Source organism: Chlorocebus sabaeus, chromosome 9 (assembly GCF_047675955.1).
Source record: "Chlorocebus sabaeus isolate Y175 chromosome 9, mChlSab1.0.hap1, whole genome shotgun sequence".
Taxonomy (NCBI): Eukaryota; Metazoa; Chordata; class Mammalia; order Primates; family Cercopithecidae; genus Chlorocebus; species Chlorocebus sabaeus.
Genome location: NC_132912.1, coordinates 116828593 through 116852093, shown reverse-complemented (window position 1 = coordinate 116852093; position 23501 = coordinate 116828593). Strand labels below are relative to the sequence as shown.

The following is a 23501-nucleotide window of genomic DNA, read 5'->3' as shown; positions in this document are numbered from 1 at the left end:
GATCAGAACATAATACTTGGTCGTATCTGATATCTGTGGTACTTTCCTCATCTTCATCTAGAGTGCTAAGAGACAGGATCCTGAAACCTGTTAGAATACTAGCACTGAGGAGCACAAGAACTGTTAAAGATGTAAGAGATTCTTAATGGCAGTTTTGAGCTCAGATGAAACCAGATACTCTGTAAATAGGTTAGAGAAGTGGTTTAAGACTGACTTCTGTAAGGTTACATGGTGCAGATTGCTAGAAAATGAACAAGCATATATTGACTTGGTATGTAGAAATTCACTAGTTCTTTTTAACTAAAGGCGTTTATTAACCAGCAAGCTTTGTGCATAACACTGTGTTAGATAACTTGGAGGCTATAAAAGCCTTAGGAGACACAGTCGTTACTTCGAAAGAGTGTCCAAGATGGGCTCCTGGTTACTTGTTTTAGGTATCTACCTATTGGATGTTGGAAGGAGTCGCTGGATCAAAGGATACAAGATTTAATAATCATGTGGTTAGTATAGTCTACCTCTTGAGATGCGTGCAAGAAACACAAGACACTTAGTAAATTTTTCTTGAGGCACCCTTTCTAGTTTCTGATTCCTGTCCACCAAGTCTTAGGTACTAATAATACTGCAGTCCTGTTGGTTACTGGATCCATTGTGATCAGTAGCTTCTGGTCAGACCCCCATTGCATATTCCCAGAACTTAAGAGTAGGTGGACTGGCTACCCAGATCATCAGAGTATCCAAGAGAAACAATTTGTTTCCTTCCCTAAACTCCTTTAGGATTTAACTGAAAATGTGTTTTTAACACCTAGCCCCTAAAAACAGAAGCCTTTTATTTTGAGAACAGTGAATAAAGATGAGTTTCCCCCAGTGTACGTCATCTACTTGTTTACCTACCTGGTTGCTACTTATTCACCTACCTGATATCAGGATAAAATAATCTCACTTGAACTATTGTTTAGTAGTTCAGTGGAGATTGAACAATAGTTCAAGTGAGATTATCTTATCCTGATATCAGGATAAGCCTGCTAGCAATAGATGTGGCTGTGGTTCTTTGGCTACCGTGGTTTGGCTATGCTGGGTGCTTGCCAGATGTTACTGCTTCAGAGAAGGCTAGAAGAATAGTCTTGGACCCAGCAGCTAGACCAGCAGGAGGCTGTAGATGGTAATATTTTACAGGCCTACTGTGTGACACGGGCTTGGTATATTTTATAATATGTTCTGTACACTGGGTCACCTGAAGTAAGACTGTTGCTTAATAAACTCTTCTCCTGAGGCTGTTGAGGCTGTCTGTCGTGTTGTCACTGATAGTGTCATTCTTAAATGGTTTGTTTACTCGGAAGGCCTACTCATTAGAAACTGGAGCGGTCTTCCTATTTGCTTTGCCATTTTATCTCAATAAAACTCTTCTATGTCTGTTCTATAACTCTACTGTTCTATAATTGTATTCTATTGACTATATTGCATTATGGAATAACAAGATCCAGGTTTACCCTTCTACCTTAAAAAACAAAAGACAAAATATATGAAATGAAGGCTTTCAGACTTGAGACAACAGGCAGCACAGGACAGTGATCTCTGAGCGAAGGGAAACAAATGGGGTATTCCTGGAGAGTTCCAGTCTGCAGAACAAAGAGAAGAACCTAAACAGCATAGCAGTCTACCTGAATTGAGGAGACAGAGTTCAAAATATGGGGAACGAAGGCAGAGTCCTAGAAAAGAGAAAAATACAATCTGCAGTGAGTTCCCTTCAAGTCTTCAACTGACTACTGATCAGTACATGTGTGCGAGTGTATGTGTGTGTGTAGAAAGGAAACTACAGAGGAGGGGAAAGAAATAGGGTCAACAATCCCTAGAGCTCCCACAAGGCTAGGAAATTGTTTATGTTTCCATCAGCCAAAGAGAAATGACCTCTCAACACACATCAGGCAGGGCTGCATCGGGCAGCCCCCAGAAGGTAATTGCTTTAGTTGTGAGGATGAATTTGCCTTAGATTAAGTCTGTTATAGATCTGCCTTAACAAAACTTTAAAAGCAAGCTTCAAATAAATTGTTTCAAGTAAATGTACTATGTGCCAACACAAAGGCCCAAAATATTTAAATGACTACAGAGAATTCTGGCACCTAAAAGCATAAAATTGACTGTTTGGCATCCAATCAAAAATTACCAGGCATGCAGAGAGGCAGGAAAATGGAGCCCATCATGAGAAGAAAGGAAAACTAGATCAATAGGAACAGATCCGGTGCGGTGTCTCATACTTGTAATTCTAGCACTTTGGGAGGCTGAGGTGGGAGGATTGCTTGAGGCCAGGAGTTTGAGACCAGTCTGGGCAACATAGCGAGGTCCCCATCTCTACAAAAAGAACTTTAAAAATTAGTCAGGTGTGGTATGTACCTGTAGTACTAGCCACTTGGGAGGCTGAGATGGAAGGATCACTTGAGCCCAGGAGTTAAAGCTATGATCATGGCACTGCAGTCCAGCCTGGGCAACAGAGCAAGATCCTGTCCTGTGTCAAAAAAAAAAAAAAAAAAAAAGATTCAGAAATGACAGAATTAGTAGACAATGAGACAGTGATGTTAAGGCAGCTATTATAAATACATTCCGTATGTTCAAGGAGATAGACAAAAGCATGAGTATGATACGGAGAGACACGGAAGAGAAAACAGATTGACATAATGTCTGAGATGAAAAATACATTGGATGGAATTAACAGCAAATTAGAAACTGCAGAGAGCAAGATTAGTGTACTTGAAAACATAGAAGTAGAAAACTATATGCTAGTGACTCCCAGATTTACAACTTCTACCCAGAACTCCAGATTCATATATTTAGTTGCTTATTTGACATCTGACATCTTGGATGACTTAAGGCATCTTCAACTTAACATGTCTAAAATTGAACTAATAATGTACCCTTTCCTCCATTGCTTTCCTGTGTCAATAAATGACAATCCATTCATCTCATTGCTCAGGCTAAAAGCCTTGGATTTATCCTTAATTTCTCAGTTAGCAAATCCAGTCCTTCAGCAGATCTTCCTGCTCATGTTAGAGTCTGTACTCACCTAGCACCTTCTCAATGATACTTTGCCTAGGAATTCTATCTAAACTTTCATCTATCCAAACTTTCATTCTATCCAAACTTTCTCATGTCCTTGCTTTATTCCTTAGCACTTGCCACTAATGTATTTTACTTACGTATTGTATTTAGTGTCTCCATTACTAGAATATGAGCTTCATGAAGGTGAGATTATGTTTGTTTTCTTATACAGCTATGTCCCTTGAGCATAGAACAATGCCTGGTGCATAGATGCCCCAGTGAATACCGAATGAATGAATAAGTGAAACACAATCAATACCTTAACCAAAACATTTAATGTGATTCTCACATTTCCCTTACTCATTTACTTAGTATTTATTTGGCATACAGGAATTTCTCAATTGCTATTTTTTGAGTGGATGAAGTGCTTACTATGTGCCAGGCTCTTTTTAGTTATTAATGGTATAGTAGTAGAAAAACACATATGAAGTTCTTTCTCTCTCTCTTTTTCTCCCTTTCTGTCCATTGAGTCTAGTATTTTAAAAAGTCAGCATTTGAAAAAGTAAATAATTGCTTATATTTTAAAAGTGGTACTACCTTTTAATACAAGTCAAATTATTAAAAACTAGCAACTGAAAATATATAACTTTCAGTACTTATATGGTAAATTTATTTTTTTTAATGACATGTAAGGAGCAATTTATTTTTGTTTTTCTTTTTTCTTTTCCTTTTTTTTTTTTTTTTTCCTTTCTTTTTTTGAGATGGAACCTTGCTCTGTCACCCAGGCTGGAGTGCAGTGGCACGATCTTGGCTCACTGCAACCTCTGCCTCCTGGGGTCAAGTGATTCTCCTGCCTCTGCCTCCTGAGTAGCTGGGATTATAGGCGTGCACCACCATACCTGGCTAATTTTTGTATTTACCATACCTGGCTAATTTTTGTATTTTTAATAGAGACTGGGTTTTGCTATATTGGCAAGGCTGGTCTTGAACTCCTGACCTCAGGTGATCCGTCTGCCTCGGCCTCCCAAAGTGCTGGGATTAGAGACATGAGCCACTGCACCCGGCCTATTAGTGCAATTCAGATGGTTCAAGAGATGCAGGGGAAAGGCATTCCATGTAGAGGAACAGCAGGAAAAAAAGGAACAAAGGGAGATGAGTATTGGGTATTTGGGGTGCCCAGCCTAACTAGAGGCTTATATTAGATATTCCTTTATTAATTCAACAGATACTTGTCGAACAATTAATATGTGACAAGTACCGAGTTAGTTGCTATTGAGAAGCTATATGCTGTATTAGGGGAACATACAAGCTATAGTATAATGTATTGATCATTAGAATCCAGGGAATGCCTAAATTATATCTGTGGAAAGGCAGAGTGAGCGGCATCTGCCTTTTTCTGAGGGAAGCTACTGAGAGGAGATGATACCTAAGTCCCATTTGAAATCCACATGGTAACCAAAATCATGGATCGGTCTGCTGAGGGAGAATTATGAAGAAAGAGGTGTATGGCCAGGTTGTATCTTGGAAAATCACCACAGGAAGTAAAAGCCAGTCAGGGAACAATGAAGAGGGCAGAAAGAGAAGGAGAATATTGTCTTGTAATGGAAACAGAGGAAGGATATTGAAAGAGTCAGGGGTGGTCAGAACTGGAGCAAGTTAAGTAAAGAGTAACAACAAGAAGTAGTAATTGGATTTAATAAGGGTAGTCCCTGAAAACTTTCAGAGTTGCCATCTTAGGAGAATGATTAGGAACAGAAACCAGATTGCAGTATCAGTCTATAAAATGACAGTTTTACTTTAGGAGGCTGAGACGGGTGGATCACCTGAGGTCAGGAGTTTGAGACCATCCTGGCCAACACGGCAAAAACCCATCTCTACTAAAAATACAAAAATTAGCTGGGTGTGGTGGCACACACCTGTAATCCCAGCTACTCGGGAGGCTGAGGCAGGAGAATCACTTGAACCCAGGAGGCGGAGGTTGCAGTGAGCTGACATCGTACCACTGTAGTCCAACCTGAGTGACAGAATGAGACTCTGTCTCAAAAAAAAAAAGACAGTTTTTATGTTTTGTTTTGTTTTGTTTTTTGGGACAAAGTCTGACTCTGTTTCCCAGGCTGGAGTGCAGTGGTGTGATCTTGGCTCACTGCAACCTCTGCCTCCCTGCAACCTTTGCCTCCCGGGTTCAAACGATTCTCCTGCCTCAGCCTCCCAAGCCGAGTAGCTGGGATTACAGGTGCCTACCACCATGCCTGGCTAATTGTGTTTTTGTTTGTTTGTTTGTTTGTTTTTGAGACCAAGTTTCACTCTTGTTGCCCAGGCTGGAATGCAGTGGTACAATTTCGGCTCACCACAGCCTCTGCCTCCCAGGTTCAAGCAGTTCTCTTGTTTCAGCCTTCCTGAGTATCTGGGATTACAGGCATGTGCCACCACACCCTGCTAATTTTGTATTTTTAGTAGAGACGGGGTTTCTCCATTTCGGTCAGGCTGGTCTCGAACTCCCAACCTCAGATGATCTGCCTGCCTCAGCCTCCCAATGTGCTGGGATTACAGGCGTGAGCCACCGCACCTGGCCAAGTTTTTTATTTTTAGTAAAGACAGGGTTTCACCATGTTGGCCAGGCTGGTCTCAAGCTCCTGACCTCAGGTGATCCACCTGCCTCAACCTCCCAAAGTTCTGGAATTATAGGCATGAGCCACCTTGCCCAGCCAAGACGGTTATAAATAGATACCACAGCCGTAAACCAAAGAATTGTCTTTGATGTGTGTGTACAAAGAACTTGTTAACACTTTACTCATCAGGTTAGTAACTTCTAGTAATTTGCGCCAAAAACTGTCAAATTTAACTGTATTTAATGGCTATTAGTTAACTATACAAAACATTTTAATTTTTTGTCAGAAATGTAAAATAACTATTGCTAGAATAATAAACGGCCGCTCAGTGACAGTGCTAGGACAAGAACCTTCTTTCTTGCCGAACACTTCTTACCATTCATCACATTGCTGTACTCAACTTTGTGTCTTTTGTCAATGCAGGAAACCAAAGATAAACTCAAAGAAACAACAACAAAATTAACACAAGCAAAGGAAGAAGCAGATCAGATACGAAAAAACTGTCAGGATATGATAAAAACATATCAGGTATGCATAACTTTTAAAATAGATTAGTATCAAATTTTAGCAAATATCAGTTATATCTTTTTTTTTTTTTTTTTTTTTTTTTTAAAGTTGGAGTCTCACTCTGTCACCTGGGCTGGAGTTCAATGGCATGGTCTCGGCTCACTGCAGCCTCTGCCTCCCAAGTTCAAGTGATTCTCCTGCGCCAGCCTCCCGAGTAGCTGGAATTACAAGCGCCCGCCACCACACCTGGCTAAATTTTTTATTTTTAGTAGAGAGGGGGTTTCACTGTGTTGGCCAGGCTGGTCTTGAACTCCTGACTTCGTGAGTCACCTGCCTCGGTCTCCCAGAGTGCTGGGATTACAGGCATGAACCACTGCGCCCAGCCAGTTCTCTTGTTTCGTTAAATTTCCGTATGTGCAGTATTCTACTTCTGCATATAGAATGTACTTTGTTGGGCAGGCAGTTAAATAAAATACAGGTTATTTCCAATGTTAAAGTACCTGCAGCTTCAATGGATTTTATAAGAGAAGTTTTCCAACAAATAAAAACCCTAGAAAATGTCAGAAGAATGAAGAGTGCAAGGAAATGTATAGCTTACAAAAATACTCTACTATGTTACATGTTTGAATGTACTATTCTTGTTTATGCAAAATTGACATATTTAAAATCTTTCAATGCAGTCTTCGATTTTATGTATACTACGTATTTTACAATTAGTGAACTTAATTGCAATCTTTCTTTTCAAAGTATAAAACTTTAACCCATTTGCTATTTAGAAAAAAAGTGCAGCTTGCTGCCAGCACTCATTTAATTTTACGTAAACACACTCGAGGCTGAAACAAATCTGACTGATTTTCAGTGTGAAGATAAAATATAAAAACTGTTCTTGGAGTTATTTTTAAACAGAACTTGTCTCTTATCCTAATGTAACAGAAATGTATATGATGCTACACTAGGATTAGAGAGGAGTTTTCTCAGGGCAAACGGGAAATGGGTTAAAAATTGTCACACTTTTTTCATTTTCTTTCCACTAGGAGTCAGAAGAAATTAAATCAAATGAGCTTGATGCAAAACTTAGAGTCACAAAAGGAGAACTTGAAAAACAAATGCAAGAAAAATCCGACCAGCTAGAGGTGAGTGTGAGTAGTTTTGCTCTTTATATATCCTAAGTTGCGTAATAAATACAGAAAGAGAAATAGAACTTATTGCCATCTACTTTTAAGGCCTTTTGGAAAGAGCAGGCAATAAATCCTAGATACAGTTTAGCACATTATGATTTGTTGTTCTTTTAAACTTTTTTAAAGATGCATCATGCCAAAATAAAGGAACTAGAAGATCTGAAGAGAACATTTAAGGAGGGTATGGATGAGTTACGAACACTGAGAACAAAGGTAATTCAATCTTTAGTCATGAATCCAGAGGAGGGGTAAATATCTTAAATTTTGGATTCATTCTGATTTTTAAAGTGGTGGGGAAAGGACATTAACATAGAAATATTCCATAATAAATGAACTCAGAGTAGAGAAGAGGAGCAATTTCCTAGCAACTTCTTTTGTTTAAAGGAAAATGTCTTCCGTGTTAGTCCCTTTGACGTGTTTGCCAAACATTCCTATTTCACAGCACATTTGCTGTGTTTATAACTTATCCTTGGGCCTCTCTCTAAAGACAGTCTCATCAATGAATCAACTGGAAAGATAGTTGGACCTTAGAACTGTGTCAGAAAATAATAGGAAGGCTATATTTTTCCCGACTATATTTAATAGACGGATAGTTTTAATGGCCAATAATCTATTAAGTCCTCTTCAGTGTTTACAGTCTTTATTGTAAGATTAGTATCTCTTCCAATATGAATATGAATGTGTATCATTCATTTATTTAGAAATAGTCCTTTAACCACCCTGAATTTGAGATCACTTGACAATTTTAAATTGTTTTTTCGTAAACCTTCTTACTTGTTCTTCCTGCCAGTTTTCTGAGGTAGAGAAGATATATTATTCTTTTTCAGATGAGGAGATGGTGATTCAGTAAAAAGTAAAATCACATGCTAAAACTCCCATGACTGAATCATAAGAAACCTGAGACTAAAACGTAGGATTGTAAAATTTGCATTATATTTTCTTCACGTTAATGGTGCTTTAGAATTTCTAGATTATTCATATGTAACCACTATATAAAATAGTTTATAAAGAACAAGAAAACATGGTTTGTAACTTGGTTATGATCATTCGATAGGTGAAATGTCTAGAAGATGAACGATTAAGAACAGAAGATGAATTATCAAAATATAAGGAAATTATTAATCGCCAAAAAGCTGAAATTCAGAATTTATTGGACAAGGTGAAAATTTTTGATCAGCTACAGGAGCAGCTTCAAAGGTACAAAATGAGCAACTTCTATTTGAATTAATAAACAAGCTTTTAAATTTTATCTCGAGATTTTCTAAATGCAATTATTGCATTAAACAAGAACAATTTTTAGAATTTTACTAGCTGAAATTTTTAAATTTTTTCTCTTTATTTGAACTTCTTTGGATTATCTTTGAGTTCCTTCCTATCATGGTTTCTAAAAATCAAAGTTTATATTCCTTAAACATTGGTAGTGGCAATTTATGACAGAATAGGTTGAGTCTTATCCATTCCTTAGCTTTCGAATTCTGTTACTTATGCACAGTGTTTACTTTTTCTTGTAAAAGGTAAGTCTAGCTCTAGATCTTTGCATGTGTGTAGCTTAAGATCCGGAGCTGATATTATTCCTTGGCTCCTTATAAAACCATTTAAGTAAACTCGACTTGTGACGTTACTTGACAGAACGTGAATTCATTTTGAAGCCAGGTAACTTCTTTTCCACACCTTGCTGATAACTAAGCTGCTGAGTGTTGCTAAAAAAAATCTCTACCATCATTCAGATTGATTCTGCTAATAAATTCATGATCACTAACCTCAATTGCAAATATTAATGCACCTAATCTTGCCATGTGTCCTTGGTCAGAGATTCTCCACCCTCTTCATAACATCGTTTCTAAACCCTACCGTTTTCTTCACACTTCATTTTTTCCTCTTACTTTTCTATTTACTCTTGGCAAGTGTTTACTTCTTCACAGAAAAAATGGGAACTTTCAGATGACAGCTCTCTCAACTTTTTGCCCTCAGTCCCGTGAACTGCCTGTATCTGCAGCCATATTTTCTGCTGTTACCATGGAAGAATCTCCTCTGTGAATCAAATTAGTCTTTCTACTTCTGCTGTGGATTTCATCTCTTCTGCCTTCTTGGGTTCTGTCTTGATTATTATTCTTTATCCTTTATGGCTTACCTTTCTCCACTTTCTTTTTCTTTCTACATTTAAACATAAGTGTCTTTTAAAAATATCAAAACTCCTGGCCGGGTGCGGTGGCTCATACCTGTAATCGTAGCACTTTGGGAGGCCGAGGCGGGCAGATCAGGAGGTCAGGAGATCGAGACCATTCTGGCTAACATGGTAAAACCCCGTCTCTACTAAAAATCAAAATAGAAAAAATTAGCCGGGCATGATGGCGGGCGCCTTTAGTCCCAGCTACTCGGGACGCTGACGCAGGAGAATGGTGTGAACCTGGGACGGGGAGCTTGCAGTGAGCCGAGATCGTGCCACTGCACTCCAGCCTGGGTGACAGAGCGAGACTCTGTCTCAAAAAAAAAAAAAAATCAAAATTCTTATAGCTTTGCCCTGCTGCCTTATTTTTCTCCTTTCCTTTGCAGCCAAACTTGATAGAATCTTCTGTATTCATTCTCCATTTCCTCACTTCCTATGTTGTGTACCTCTCCACTTAATTGTAGCTTCTACCCCACCATTTCATTAAAAATTACTAATGCCTCCCTGCATATGGTAGACATATCTCAGACCCACCCTTGCTTGAATTTTTATCATCTTTAAACACTGTTGAATTCAGTTGTCTTTCTTGATAGGCTTGTTCCTTTGGCTTCGTTTCCATCACATGCTGATTTTCCTCTCACCTTTTTGGCCACCGTCTCTCAATCTCCTTGGCAGGCTTCTCTTTCTCTCATAAAGCCCTCTTGTTCTAATTTTATTGTAACTTTGGGTGATCCCAGCTGGTTTTATAGTATGCTGCAGGACTTTTGAATCATTTTCTTTAGCCCTTTTCACTAAGCTCCAGGCACAAGTATCAAAGATACCTCAAACCTTAGCATGTCCAAAATCGGTTTCTCTGTCCCATGCTTCTCCTCACATGTTCCTAGGATGAATGATGAGTGCAGCATCCATGTGACTGTCCAGCTCAACAGGTTGAGGGCCATCCACATTTCTTCTTTCCTTCCCCTCACACATCTAGCCAGTTACAAAGTATTCATGATACTGAGTCTATAACATCTGTCAAGTCCATTCACTTTTTACCTCCCCACTGCTACTACCATAGTCCAAGCTATTATCAGCTCTCACCTGGAAAACTGCCACCATTTGTATTTTTTCTGCTTGTATCCTCTCTAATCTATTTTCCACACTGTGGTTAGTATAATCCTTTTTAAAAAGGAAATCTAAAAACTCTTCAGTGACTTCCCACTGCCTCAGAGATTGTTTAGTGAGTTCCATTGCCTTAGCATGGCTTATAAGATTAGTGACTTGTCCCTTGCTGCTTCCATGCCTTCCCTTTTTTCACCCTTGTATTTCAGCTGTAGTTGGTTAACAGATGTTAATGGATTGTTTCCTATGTGCCAAACCCTGTGTTAAGTGCTTGGGATATAGTACAGTCCTTCTGTTCATCAATACTGAACATCTGTCAGGACCAACAAAAAGTCCTCTTACTCCGTTCCCAGCTTTTAGCATATACTGTTCCCTTTACCTGGAGCATATTTTTTTTTTCCAGTAACTTCTGCTTTAGGTCAGGGATCAACCATGGCTTACAAAACAAATCCAGCCCACTTCCTCTTTTAGTAAATGAAGTTTTTTTGGAATACATCCACACTCATTCATGTAATATCTGTGGCAGTTTTCATAGTACAGTGGCAGAGTGGAACAATTGCAGCAAAACCATGTGACCCAGAAACCTAACTTATTTACTATCTGATCTTTTACTGGAAAAGGTTGCTGATTCCTGCTTTAAGTATTAGTTTGAGCATCACTTAGACTAGTTTAGGCAAACCCACTCTGTGCTTTTATCATCAAAAATGTTTTTTTACACTCATAATTTCTGCACTTGACTAAAAACTCTTTGAAAGCGGAGACCGTGTTGGTCTTGCTCACTTTTCTTTCCAGCTTTTATTTCCTGGCATATATTAGACATTTATAAATATTTGGATAACGAATCCATTTGACTAGATGCAAATTCCCAAACCATTAATTTGATGTCTTTTAATGGTTTATTTTTTTCTTAAATATAAATTTTGTTTTTTAGAGGAAAGCAAGAAATTGAAAATTTGAAGGAAGAAGTGGAAAGTCTCAATTCTTTGATTAATGACCTACAAAAAGACATCGAAGGCAGTAGGAAGAGAGAATCGGAGCTGCTGCTGTTCACAGAGAGGCTCACTAGTAAGAATGCACAGCTCCAGTCTGAATCCAATTCTTTGCAGTCACAATTTGATAAACTTTCTTGTAGTGAAAGTCAGTTACAAAGCCAGTGTGAACAAATGAAACAGACAAATATTAATTTGGTAAGTATAAATTTACATTTATTTAAAACAACATAACAAGCACAAATTAAATTTCCCTAACAGTATAAACGTTGTGGTAGTTGAATTAAGTTCTTTCCCGGGCACTGACTTTCTGACAATTTCAGCTGCTGTAAGAAATGTCGGTTTTTTTCCTCAACTGTTATAATTTATAATAAAAGTTCTTCCTAAAATAATTATGAACAATATTTTACTTTTGAAAATGAGAAAACTGGTTTGTGTCCTTCCTAACTAGAATCATTATATATTTTTAAAATGTACTTTAAATTTCTATTTTTTTAATTTATGAGAATGTCTTCAAGTTACACATAAAAATGATTTGAGACTTTAATCCAAAAATTCAACAACCTGTATCACATGTTGCTTGGTATGTATAGAACGATATGCTCATTAATATATCCCCCTGCTTTGCTATATGAGAACTGTGAGAAGCTCAAGTAAACAAAAGCTGGTAAGGAATAATAATAGAACAATCTCCACTGTCAAGAATCTTAGATTGTTACGGTAATAAACTGAGCATTAATGGAAACAAACATACTAAAATTGGTGGGTTTTGTTTTACTTACTATTCAGGAAAGTAGGCTGTTGAAAGAGGAAGAACTGCGAAAAGAGGAAGTCCAAACTCTGCAAGCTGAACTTACTTGTAGACAAACAGAAGTTAAAGCACTGAGTACCCAAGTAGAAGAATTAAAAGATGAGTTAGTAACTCAAAGACGTAAACATGCCTCTAGTATCAAGGATCTCACCAAACAACTTCAGCAAGGTATAAAATTCTTCCACACTTAGACCATGAATGTGTTTGTTTCTTTTAATCATTAAGGATTTTCTAGAAAAAAAATATTTTTTGTGGTTCTACCACATTGAAGCTGTATGTTCTCTTTATTAATATTAGTAAACCAAATTCTTAAACTTCTTGCAATTTTCATGAATAGTCTTTTATCCTAAAAGATATCTTGTATGCTAAAGGACATTTATTCACAGAATCACAAAACATGAGAATTGGGAAAGTAATGTTAGGGCATTAGTATCTAAACTTGTGATCACATACTCCTGTCAGTAAAAAGTGCTTAGGCATTTGTTCTCCAATTTATATGTGTTTATACATTTTAAACATATGTTACTCTTTTATATATATTAGAAAACATGAAAAACAGAAATTTTTAAACATCTATCTTTAAATATCAGTATAAATAGCAGCTCTGATATCTTCTCCTTTCACATTCCTGTGATTTCTTTTGTGCTGCATCTAGGCTACCGGCATCTAGGGTGCAGATACCCCAGATGCGTCCTCTAACTTGGAAATCGTTGCAACTTAATTCTTCACCTGGGTCTCAAGAAACAGACCCCAAAAAGTTATAAATTACCCAAGCATAACAATTGACTGCTGAACTAGATTCCAGATTTCTTTCTTTTAAAAAGTCATATAATCATTGGGTGTCTGTGTTATATGCTTGGGATACAAAAATAAATAAGACACGTATTTTAACCTCCTATTTCTCCACTATTTCCCATGGCTTTATTTGTGTTAAAATAGGTTGAAACATAGTAATAAGCTAAAAGGGACTTAGCATTTACTTAATATGAATATATTCAGATATTTGCCATAGAATTTAGTTTGTTTTTGTAGATGTAATTGAAGGGAAATTTGGAGGAAATTTCTGGTACTGTAAGGAACTTCTAAATCTTTCAGTACTTTAAAAAGTTAACTCCACTGTGATTAAGTGATGCCAGTGTCAGTTACAATGTTGTTTCTGTATATTTTGTACTTGTACATTTCCAAATGACATTTTATATGAATGACATAGCCCTCTGCCTAAAGTATGTATTCAAGAACTTTCTCTTGTCTATGCCATTTTTGCCTCAGTGATTTTAGCAATTAAAGTCAGAGATGGTAGGAGCAAATGGTCCTGATAACTGTGACAAATAATCTTCTTTTTCCTATAGCACGAAGAAAATTAGATCAGGTTGAGAATGGAAGCTATGACAAAGAAGTCAGCAGCATGGGAAGTCGTTCTAGTTCATCAGGTAAAGCTAGTGGCTCTAGTTGTTATTTCATGATTGATGTAAAAATAAATAGCATTTTTGGCCAGGTACAATGGCTCACACCTGTAATCTCAGCACTTCGGGAGGCCAAGATGAGTGGATCACCTGAGGTCAGAAGTTCAAGACCAGCCTGGTCAACATGGAGAAACCCCATCTCTACTAAAAATACAAAAATTAGCTGGGTGTGGTAGCTTATGCCTGCCTGTAATCCCATCGGGAGGCTGAGGCACGAGAATCACTTGGAGGTGGAAGTTTCAGTGAGCTGAGATTGCATCACTGCGCTCCAGCCTGGGCAACAGAGCGAAACTCTGTCTCAAAAAATAAATAAATAGCATTTTTTTATTTTAAAAAGTATTGATATGCTTTGTTTCAGTTTGAAGTATGAAACATAGTGGTTACATATAATTATATTGTAAAAAATGTTTCTGGTTAAATATTTAAGTTCTATTCATTACCCAGGATTTCAGATATGTCATGAGGTTCTATGCAATCTATGTCCCTACTTTCTTTTTTGTTCGTTGTGTTTTCTTTTCTTTTTTTTTTTTTTTTTTTTTTTGGAGACATGGTCTTAACTCGGTCACCCAGGCTGGAGTGCAGTGGTGTGACTTTGGCTCCCTGCGACCTCAACCACAATCTTCCCACCTCAGCCTCTCAAGTAGCTACAACTATAGGCACATGCCAAACGCCTAGCTAATGTTTATTTTTTGGTTTTTTGTTTTTGTGTTTGTTTTGTTTTGTGTTTTGTATAGACAAGATCTCACTATGTTGCCCAGGCTGATCTTGAACTCCTGGCTTCAAGTGATCCTTCCACTTTGGCCTCCCAGAGTTCTGGGATGACAGGCGTGAGCCACCGTGCCCAGCCCCTTCTTTTTTCTAGCCTGCTGCTGCTTTATTCTGTGCAACAGCTTCCTCTTCTGTTTTTTAAAATCAGATTTATAAAGAGATTTGGTGTACAGTGGTCTCTCTCTTTTTCTTTTAACACCCAAGAACCAATGAAGATGTCATAATTGTGTATCAGAGTTTTACATATATATGCACATGTATATGTTTTTAAATCTTTTAGTTTTTCTCATGATAGATATGCCTATGTTCTAAAGTAAAAATGGGTAGAGTCTATAAAATTATGATTGATACCATTATGAAAATGATAATTAGCAAAATATCAGTGTTTGTGTCTGTTTTGGAATGCCAAGAAGCATGCTAAGCACTTGAAACATACCATTTACTCTGCAAAAAAGTCATGTGAGGTAAGTATTATAATTCCCATTTCATAGATGAGGAAACCAAGATTCAGAGGCTACATGATTCACCAAAAGTTCACAGTGAGAAATCTTTGGCTCCAGAGTCCTTGCTTGGCACTATACTATATTGCCTCCCAGAAAAACAACCATCAGCTGTTATTAGTAGAAAACCATCATCAGCTGTTATAGTAGTGGGGAAAAAAATGTGTAGTAAGAACATGGATTTGAAATTACAGACATGTATTTAGATCCCAGCTCTGCCATTTATTCATTATATAACTTTGTATAAGATATATTACTTTGGATAAGATATATTAAAGCTATAAAATGGGATTGGGAGGGTAAAGAGGATCAGATTCTTCTTACTGACGTTGGTAAAAGTAATACCTAACATTGCGTAATGCTTACTATATGGCTTTTTTGAAGCATTTCACATATATTAATTCATTTAAATGAGGATAACAATCCTGTGAGGTAAATAATGTAATTTATGCCACTTTAAGATGACATAACCAAGGCACAGAAAATTAAATACCTTATCCAAAGTCACACAGCTAGTAAGTAGAGGAGTAGTATTTGAACCTAGGCAGGCTGGCCTCAGAGCTTAACCCACTATATTCTAACCTCTGTTTCTCTGTCTCCTCTCATACCTCTGTTCCTGTCCTCCCTCCCTCCTCCTCTCTGCTTTGCTCTATTATAGTTTAATTTTGGTCTCACTTTAGACTTGTTATTCTTTTTGAGATCCTTGTTTCTCTTATTACCACTTCCTGAGAGACACAGTGTAGACCCTGTTGATACCTCTGTCACCAGTATATTCAGAAACAAGAACCTAGGCCACGTTGACCTGTGTTGTCTTCTGTGTCCAACTCTGTTAGAGTGAATATTTGAAATGATACTGGAATAAATAATATATGAGATGAGAGATGATGTTAGATTAAGCACAGTATCTAAACCAATTTTTTTTTGTGTCTTCAGGGTCCCTGAATGCTCGAAGCAGTGCAGAAGATCGATCTCCAGAAAATACTGGGTCCTCAGTAGCTGTGGATAACTTTCCACAAGTAGATAAGGCCATGTTGATTGAGAGGATAGTTAGGCTGCAAAAAGCACATGCCCGGAAAAATGAAAAGATAGAATTTATGGAGGACCACATCAAACAACTGGTGGAAGAAATTAGGAAAAAAACAAAGTATGTATTATTATGGTAGCATGATCGGTCTTCAAAATACTATTACTCATATGGCAAAGTTACTGTTTTTAAAATTAGTCCTATCAAGAGCCTAACTTTCAAAAAATAATTATAGTTATTGGGTTCCCAGTCTTTTATGATCACCTATTATGTTCTAGGTTTTGTGAATACTAAGATGAAATAAAACACAGGTCTTTCCTTTAAGGTGATAGAGAGTTCAGTCAATGTTAATATTTTTAAGATACTTAAACAACTTTAGATTTTAAAAAGATAATGGTTTGCTTAGCTTTTTATTTTCATGACTGTGGCTCTAAGAGATATATATGGGGTTATGGATTTTTTTTTCCTGTTGGGTAGGACATAGTGGGATAATTTATTGAGTACCTAGTAGTACAAGGCACTGTGCCTATGGCTTAGCAATATCTCATTGATTGCTTACAACCACTCAGTGCATGAGTTCTCTAATTTTGCAGATAACCGGGGCTCAGGTCAAATCACTAAATGTTTCAGGGCCACCATTCATCACCTGTGTGACAGACCTAGAGCTGAAGATCCAAACCCAGCTCTGACTAACTCTGGGGAGTGCTGTGCCAAATTCCTCTCACAAATACTGTTTTATGTAAATAAAAGTTGTTTTTATATTGTAGGCCTTTTCCAATGACTTAATTTTTATTTTGAAATAATTTTAGACTTATAGGAAAGTGTGCCTGTGACTTTTAAAAGAAAGAGCATAAAATACAGCAAATTGTAAGTCTAATAATAGGAAAACAGAAAATATTAACAAATTGGAGCAATAAAGAAATTGCTCAGCTAGGTATGGTGTCTCACACCTGTAATCCCAGCACTTTGGGAGGCCAGAGGCCAAGGCTAGAGGATTGCTTGAAGCGGGGAGGTCAACCAGCCTGAGCAACATAGCAAGACCCCATCTCAAAAAAAAAATTATTCAGGCATGGTGGTACACGTCTGTGGTCCTAGCTGCTCGGAAGGCTGAGGCAAGAGGATCACTTGAGCCCATGCAGTGGAGGCTGCAGTGAGCTGTTTGTGCCACTGCACTCCAGCCTGGGTGACAGAATGAGACCTTGTCTCTTTAAAAACAAACAGAAAAGCTCAAATTTTGATTAATAAGGAAAGACATAGAAAAACAATGTTTATATGTCTTTACTCTGAATGCTACAATAGAACAAAAATGAGGTAGTTTAAGAAACCATCCAAATAAGGAGAATTCTTTCCTAATATAGTTAGGTTATTAACCTAATATTTATTTTATGCTTATCTTTATTATTAGTTGACTTTTGCAAATTCCATTTTTTTTTAATTCTACGAGTACACAACTGATACTATCACTTTGTTTTGCAGAATAATTCAAAGTTATATTTTACGGGAAGAGTCAGGCACACTTTCTTCAGAGGCATCTGATTTTAACAAAGTTCATTTAAGTAGACGGGGTGGCATCATGGCATCTTTATACACATCCCATCCAGCTGACAATGGATTAACATTGGAGCTCTCTTTGGAGATCAACCGAAAATTACAGGCTGTTTTGGAGGATACGTTACTAAAAAATATTACTTTGAAGGTATTTGTATTTCTCATTCATATGCCAACCAGTAAACATGGCAAAATGATGCCTGTTTCACAGTCTGATCTAGCAATTAACTGGGCTGTTTTTGTAATGCAAGACAGTCATTTTACCCGAAGATGAAGTTTTGTGATTTTCTCTTTTTAAAAAGTATAGTTCTTTATATTAGGAAAGATGAAAAATAGCAAAAATTAATTTTGCTATTTGATAGACACTAAGATGTCATTAAATTTATATTGGATGGCTTTGACATATAATTAGTTTTAATTACTGAAACAATTTTTTAAGATTATGGCATTTCTGATTTATTTTTCAGCTTTATTTTTTGCAGTTAATATTTGACCCAACTATTTTATTTTTGCTGTGGGTGGGCCTTGAAAATTAGTACTGAGTTTAAAAATAATTTTAAAATCAGTAATAGTAAGAAATTATTTTATGCATTAAAAAATTGCTGTAGCTTCAGTAGAAAGTTTGAGTATTACTTTGAAATGGACAGGAGTACTTTACTGAAAACAGCTGGGTCGCTAGTTTATCTGACATAGCATTTAGGGCTAACCACTCTTTCATTTTCAAAATTTAGGCAAAAAATAGTTCAAACTGAATTGTTTTATTTATTATACTTTTGTTTTTCTCTTCCCTTTCCCCTCACCCCAATTATTAAAGGAGAATCTACAAACACTTGGAACAGAAATAGAACGTCTTATTAAACACCAGCATGAACTAGAACAGAAGACAAAGAAAACCTAATACAAGCCTCCTGCTCAGTAAACAGGCAAAAGCCACACAGGAGTAGGTGCCACTGACCACTATTGTTGGAAACTTTCTTCCACTTTTTGTTTCAGCCAGTAAAAATATTGTTTTGCTTCATCTGTACACAAAAAATATCCTTTTACAATATGAATGCATTGCTATATATACTGTAAGACTGAAAGCTTTGATGAAGTTTGTTTTTGTATGGTGTAATATAACAGCCTGTCATTGAATCTAAACAACTTAATTTGCTTATATTCATAAGAAATGTTGAACATTACAAGGGCTTTTATAAAGCCCTTTGTTCATATTTCTTCCCTTTAAAATACATAATGTCAAAAGTGACTCACCTTTTAAAAATTATATATGAAAAGATAGGTGGTAAACATTCAGTAAATACACTATTACTCCAACATCAAGACAGCTAAAAAAAAATAAAATTTTTTATTTTTATACTCCAGCATATTGGGTGAGTTTTAGGGATGCGTATGAATACTTAAATCTTCTAATTTCAGTTTTAATGAAAGCTGAACTTAATAGGAAAGCTAGCTGTTGGTAACTAGCAATGATCAGTCATTATTTATCTCTGTCAGGTTTTCTTATCTGTTTTAGGTACATTTTTTCAGATTCTGATTGTTTGAGTTAATGGTTGAATTTTTAAAGTTTTTAGTTAACTTAAAATATGATTTTAAATTACATATTAATTTATAAAATTTCTGTGGAGTGTACTTATATTTTAAATTGTGAAATGGATCCTATCATGAGAACAGAGAGATGAATGGTTCTTTGAAACTGAAATACTTTAGTTTTACTGACATTGTGTAAAGATAAATATTTAATGAAGAACCACCTTCCAAAAGAAACCAGCATATGGCACTATAAACTATTTCATTTGAGCACCATTCTTCAACATTGATACATTAATTATGTATTGTAGTGGAGTGATCATACAGTTCCCCCACATGTGATGTTTCAGTGTATTTATTTAAAACATAAAATAGTCCAGGTGCAGTAACTCACAGCTGTAATCCCAGCACTTTGGGAGGCCAAGGCAGGAGGATCACCTGAGGCCAGGAGTTTAAGAACCGCCTTGGCAACATAGCGAGACCCCCATCTCTACAAAGAAATTTTAAAAGATTATCCAGGCATGTTGGTGCATGCCTTTAGTTCCAGCTACTCGGGAGGCTGAAGTGGTAGAATCACTTGAGCACAGGAGGTCAAGGCTGCAGGTGAGCCATGATGGTGCCACTGCATTCCAGCGTGGGCAACAGAGCAAGACCCTGTCTCTTAAAACAAAACAAAAAACCTCACACATACCTAAAATAAGTATATATCTGTAACCAAAGGAACTTAATTTTTAAGCCAATTTTTTCTATCTTGTTGGATTTTTTACAATATTTATTTAAGATATACACTTAAGTGTTGCCATAGTATCAATATTTCTATGTCATTGAATTTTTTCTCACCCCTTATTATTTCTCACTTACAATTTCTGAGTGATTTTTCATATTTCATTATCTTCAGATCATTACTATAATAAGATACCTTGGCTCTTGTGCAGATACTGCAGCAAGCCTTGTTTGGTTTGGATTTTTGCATCCCTTTTTCTCCCATTAAGGGAATTAAGTTTTGGGATGATGCATTAAAAGCCTGTAAAGAATTGTATGGGTTCTAAAAGTTGGGCTCATGGTGGCAATATCCTTTTAATGTGTTTTAACATTTTTTAATCAACATTGTTTAAAAAGATAGTTTACTAAGGATTAGATTATTTAATGGATGTCTTTTTTTTTCTATATATTGAGTTAGATGTTATCCCAAAACAAATATCTTTTCACTTCAAAATGAAAATATATGTTCAAAGATGTTTTATTTTTAGAATAGTTATAAAAAGTATTAGTCTTAACATAATGTGTCTTGTTCTTTTTACCATTAATAATTTATCAAAATGAGAGGGAAAGTGCAATCAAATCTGAATTATTTTACCATTTGTTTCTAGACACACTAAACACTCCTAAAGACTACTTTGGGTAGGCAGCATAACTAAATTTTTCTAGTTTCTTATGATACAGGTTCATAAACTACAGTATTTGGATTTTTTCCTCCAAGGCACAAAATGTATAATGGAGACCAAATAGTGATCAGATCCATAGTATCCTATGCCTATACACTTTAAAATGTATATACATTTTAGACAAAAATGCACACTCCAGTATTAATATTTGTGCTACCATCTACTTGGAGAAGTTTAGTGAGAAAATTTTAGAAGAAAACTATTATAAACAATATTTTGACTCAATTACCTTTTTTGCCTTACAAATTTTAGAAACTATGGAAATTTTTTAAAGAAAATGCTTTAGTTTTCTTTTGTTCTTCAGTGTCTACTGTGTGCTGTATATGGATCAGGACTGAGCAAAGTAATCTGCATGTGTCAGAGATACCTATCTCTATACTAATTCACAGACAGCTCCTGATGTAAGGATTTAGAGGGCCTTCTGCCCTCTAAATACATGGCGAGAAGAATGGGGTATCTGGAAAAGGAAAATGATCTGGATAAATCTGAAACCTGGAGGGAGGTTTGTTTTATATGTTCATTATTGGTTGTACATATCAAGGCTGTTTTGGTTATTTAGCAATATTTTGGTTTATTTGAGCTGGAAGTGATTTTTTCCGTGTATGTATATGTGTACACTTAAATAGGTTTTAATTTTGAAGTGAATATTTTCCGTGACTCCATTTTCCCATACCACTTCAGACTTTAGCCTGTTTAGTTTTAAGGACTGAAAATGGTAGATTTGGGCAGAAGAATAAATTTGAACTTTGATGGTGTTTTTTTTGTTTTTACTTTCTATCTTCATACCCATTTAAAGCGATTTAGCTTGAAATTAAATTTTATCAGGCTACCAACATGTTATTTATTTATTTAATAAATGCATTTATTGAAAACCTATATTATTGTACTGGCACCATACAGGGTATTGTATTTATACTAGTGAGCAGACCAGGGCATTTCCATCCTCATGGAGTTTATGGTCTAATCAAAATAGCTGGGGCCAGGTGTGGTGGCTCACCCCTGTAATCCCAGCACTCTGGGAGGCCGAGGTGGGAGGATTGCTTGAGCCCAGGAGTTTGAGACCAGCCTGGGCAACATGGCAAAACCCCATGTGTACAAAAGATAGAAAAAATTAGCCGGATGCAGTGGCACATGCCTGTGGTCCTAGCTACCCAGGAGGCTGAGTTGGGAGGATCATCTGAGCCTGGGAGGTTGAAGCTTGCAGTGAGCTATGATTGCCACTGTACTCCAGCCTGGGTGACAGAGTGAGACCCTGTCTCAAAAAAAAAAAAAAAAGGAAAGAAAATAGCTGGGAGAACTGGGAGACAATCAGAGCAGGTCTTGGACTTCTGTGGCTCATCTCAGCCCTTTATAACTAGCCTGAGAAGAGGGTTTATCTACTTGTGCAAGTGGCCCAGAAATCAGTCTTACATGAGGCTTTGGAAAATCCTTGGAAAGGTACGCTGAGAATAAATTACTGTTTTCCTGGTGGTTCTGCATGTTTCCTAACTTTTGTCACAGTTTAATGTTTATTATTTAAGAAAAATTTTAAAAAACCCAAAGACCAGAAAATGGCATTAGATTTTTTACCATTAAATTATTAATGCCTATTTGGTGCTCATAAAGATTAATCATGTCACGCATGTTTCCAAACTTTCTTTTGCAATATATTATTTTCTAAAAATTGTTATATGCAAATTTAAACCAAGGTTTATCAGTAAAAGAAAAAAATAGAATCCTTGATAATGTAAATGTTATTAGATATGCTACCCTGGTGAAAATATTTTTATAAATCATGTTGTCATTTATGCTTTATGAATGTTAACTCCAGTAGCCTATTTTTTGATGACTTTTTTTTAAAAGCAATTTTTTTTGGACACCAAGATTGTTGATTTTTAATTAACACCAGTTGGTGGCACTAGAAACCTGAAATTTTTCAAGGATGAACAAAGAAAAATTGAAAAGGTAATCTAAACTTGGAGAATTTTTAGGAAAATAAATGAAAAATATAATTGTATATTAGAGATGTATTTTTCTTCTGGAATGGAATTCTTTTGTAAAATGCAAATGGCTATCCATTTTGACTGCAGTGATGAAACTTGTCTTCCAGAAGACATATATATATGTGTGTGTGTGTATTGTACAGATAATCTTTAATTTGATTACACTGTTTGTTGTAAATATGTTTCTGTATAAAATGAAGCTTTTCAAGAGGATTCTATGTATATATTGTACTTATTAAATAGGTAATGCCTGTTTACCAACTTGTAGTTTAATGGCATCTTTAATTATTTGTTTATATACACCATTTGCTAAACAGACTGATTCTTCAGACTGTTGGCAAGGCTTATTCAAATAGCTTCAATTTTCTTTTTTTTAACTAGACTGGGAATTTTTGCTTTTTATAGTTGTCGTTATTCTATCAATATGATTGGAATTCAGTGAGCAATAGTAAGCAGATTTAAGTTGAATGCTAAGTTGTATTTTAAATTTTTGTTTAAATTATTGATAGCAAAACTTAGCCTTTATATTCATTGATTTTCACACTGCTGTAAAGAACTGCCCCAGACTGGGTAATTATAAAGGAAAGAGGTTTAATTGATTCACAGTTCTGCATTGCTGGGGAGGCCTCAGGAAACTTGCAATCATGGTGGAAGAGGAAACAGGCATGTCTTACATGGTGGCAGGCAAGAGAGAGAAAAGGGAGGAAGAACTTGCGAACACTTATAAAACCATCAGATCTTGTGAGAACTTAACTACCACGAGAACAGCATGGGGGAAACCGTCCCCATGATTCACTCACCTCCCACCATGTCTCTCCCTCAACACTTGGGAATTATGGGGATTACAAT

At 36.4% G+C, this 23501-nt stretch overlaps 1 protein-coding gene across 2 annotated transcripts in view; it reads left to right on the top strand.

Moving 5' to 3' along the window:
- CCDC186 (coiled-coil domain containing 186) overlaps window positions 1-22913 on the top strand; it is a 54245-nt gene extending 31332 nt beyond the window's left edge. For both annotated transcript variants that reach the window (XM_007964129.3, XM_007964130.3), the window contains 10 exons: window positions 6063-6167; window positions 7181-7279; window positions 7451-7537; window positions 8379-8521; window positions 11527-11782; window positions 12374-12563; window positions 13745-13825; window positions 16060-16270; window positions 17627-17846; window positions 18513-22913. In XM_007964129.3, the coding sequence (XP_007962320.3) occupies window positions 6063-6167; window positions 7181-7279; window positions 7451-7537; window positions 8379-8521; window positions 11527-11782; window positions 12374-12563; window positions 13745-13825; window positions 16060-16270; window positions 17627-17846; window positions 18513-18596 (1476 nt within the window). In that variant the 3' untranslated portion in view covers window positions 18597-22913. The remainder of the gene's footprint in view (window positions 1-6062; window positions 6168-7180; window positions 7280-7450; window positions 7538-8378; window positions 8522-11526; window positions 11783-12373; window positions 12564-13744; window positions 13826-16059; window positions 16271-17626; window positions 17847-18512) is intronic.
- Window positions 22914-23501: the final 588 nt, after the last annotated feature.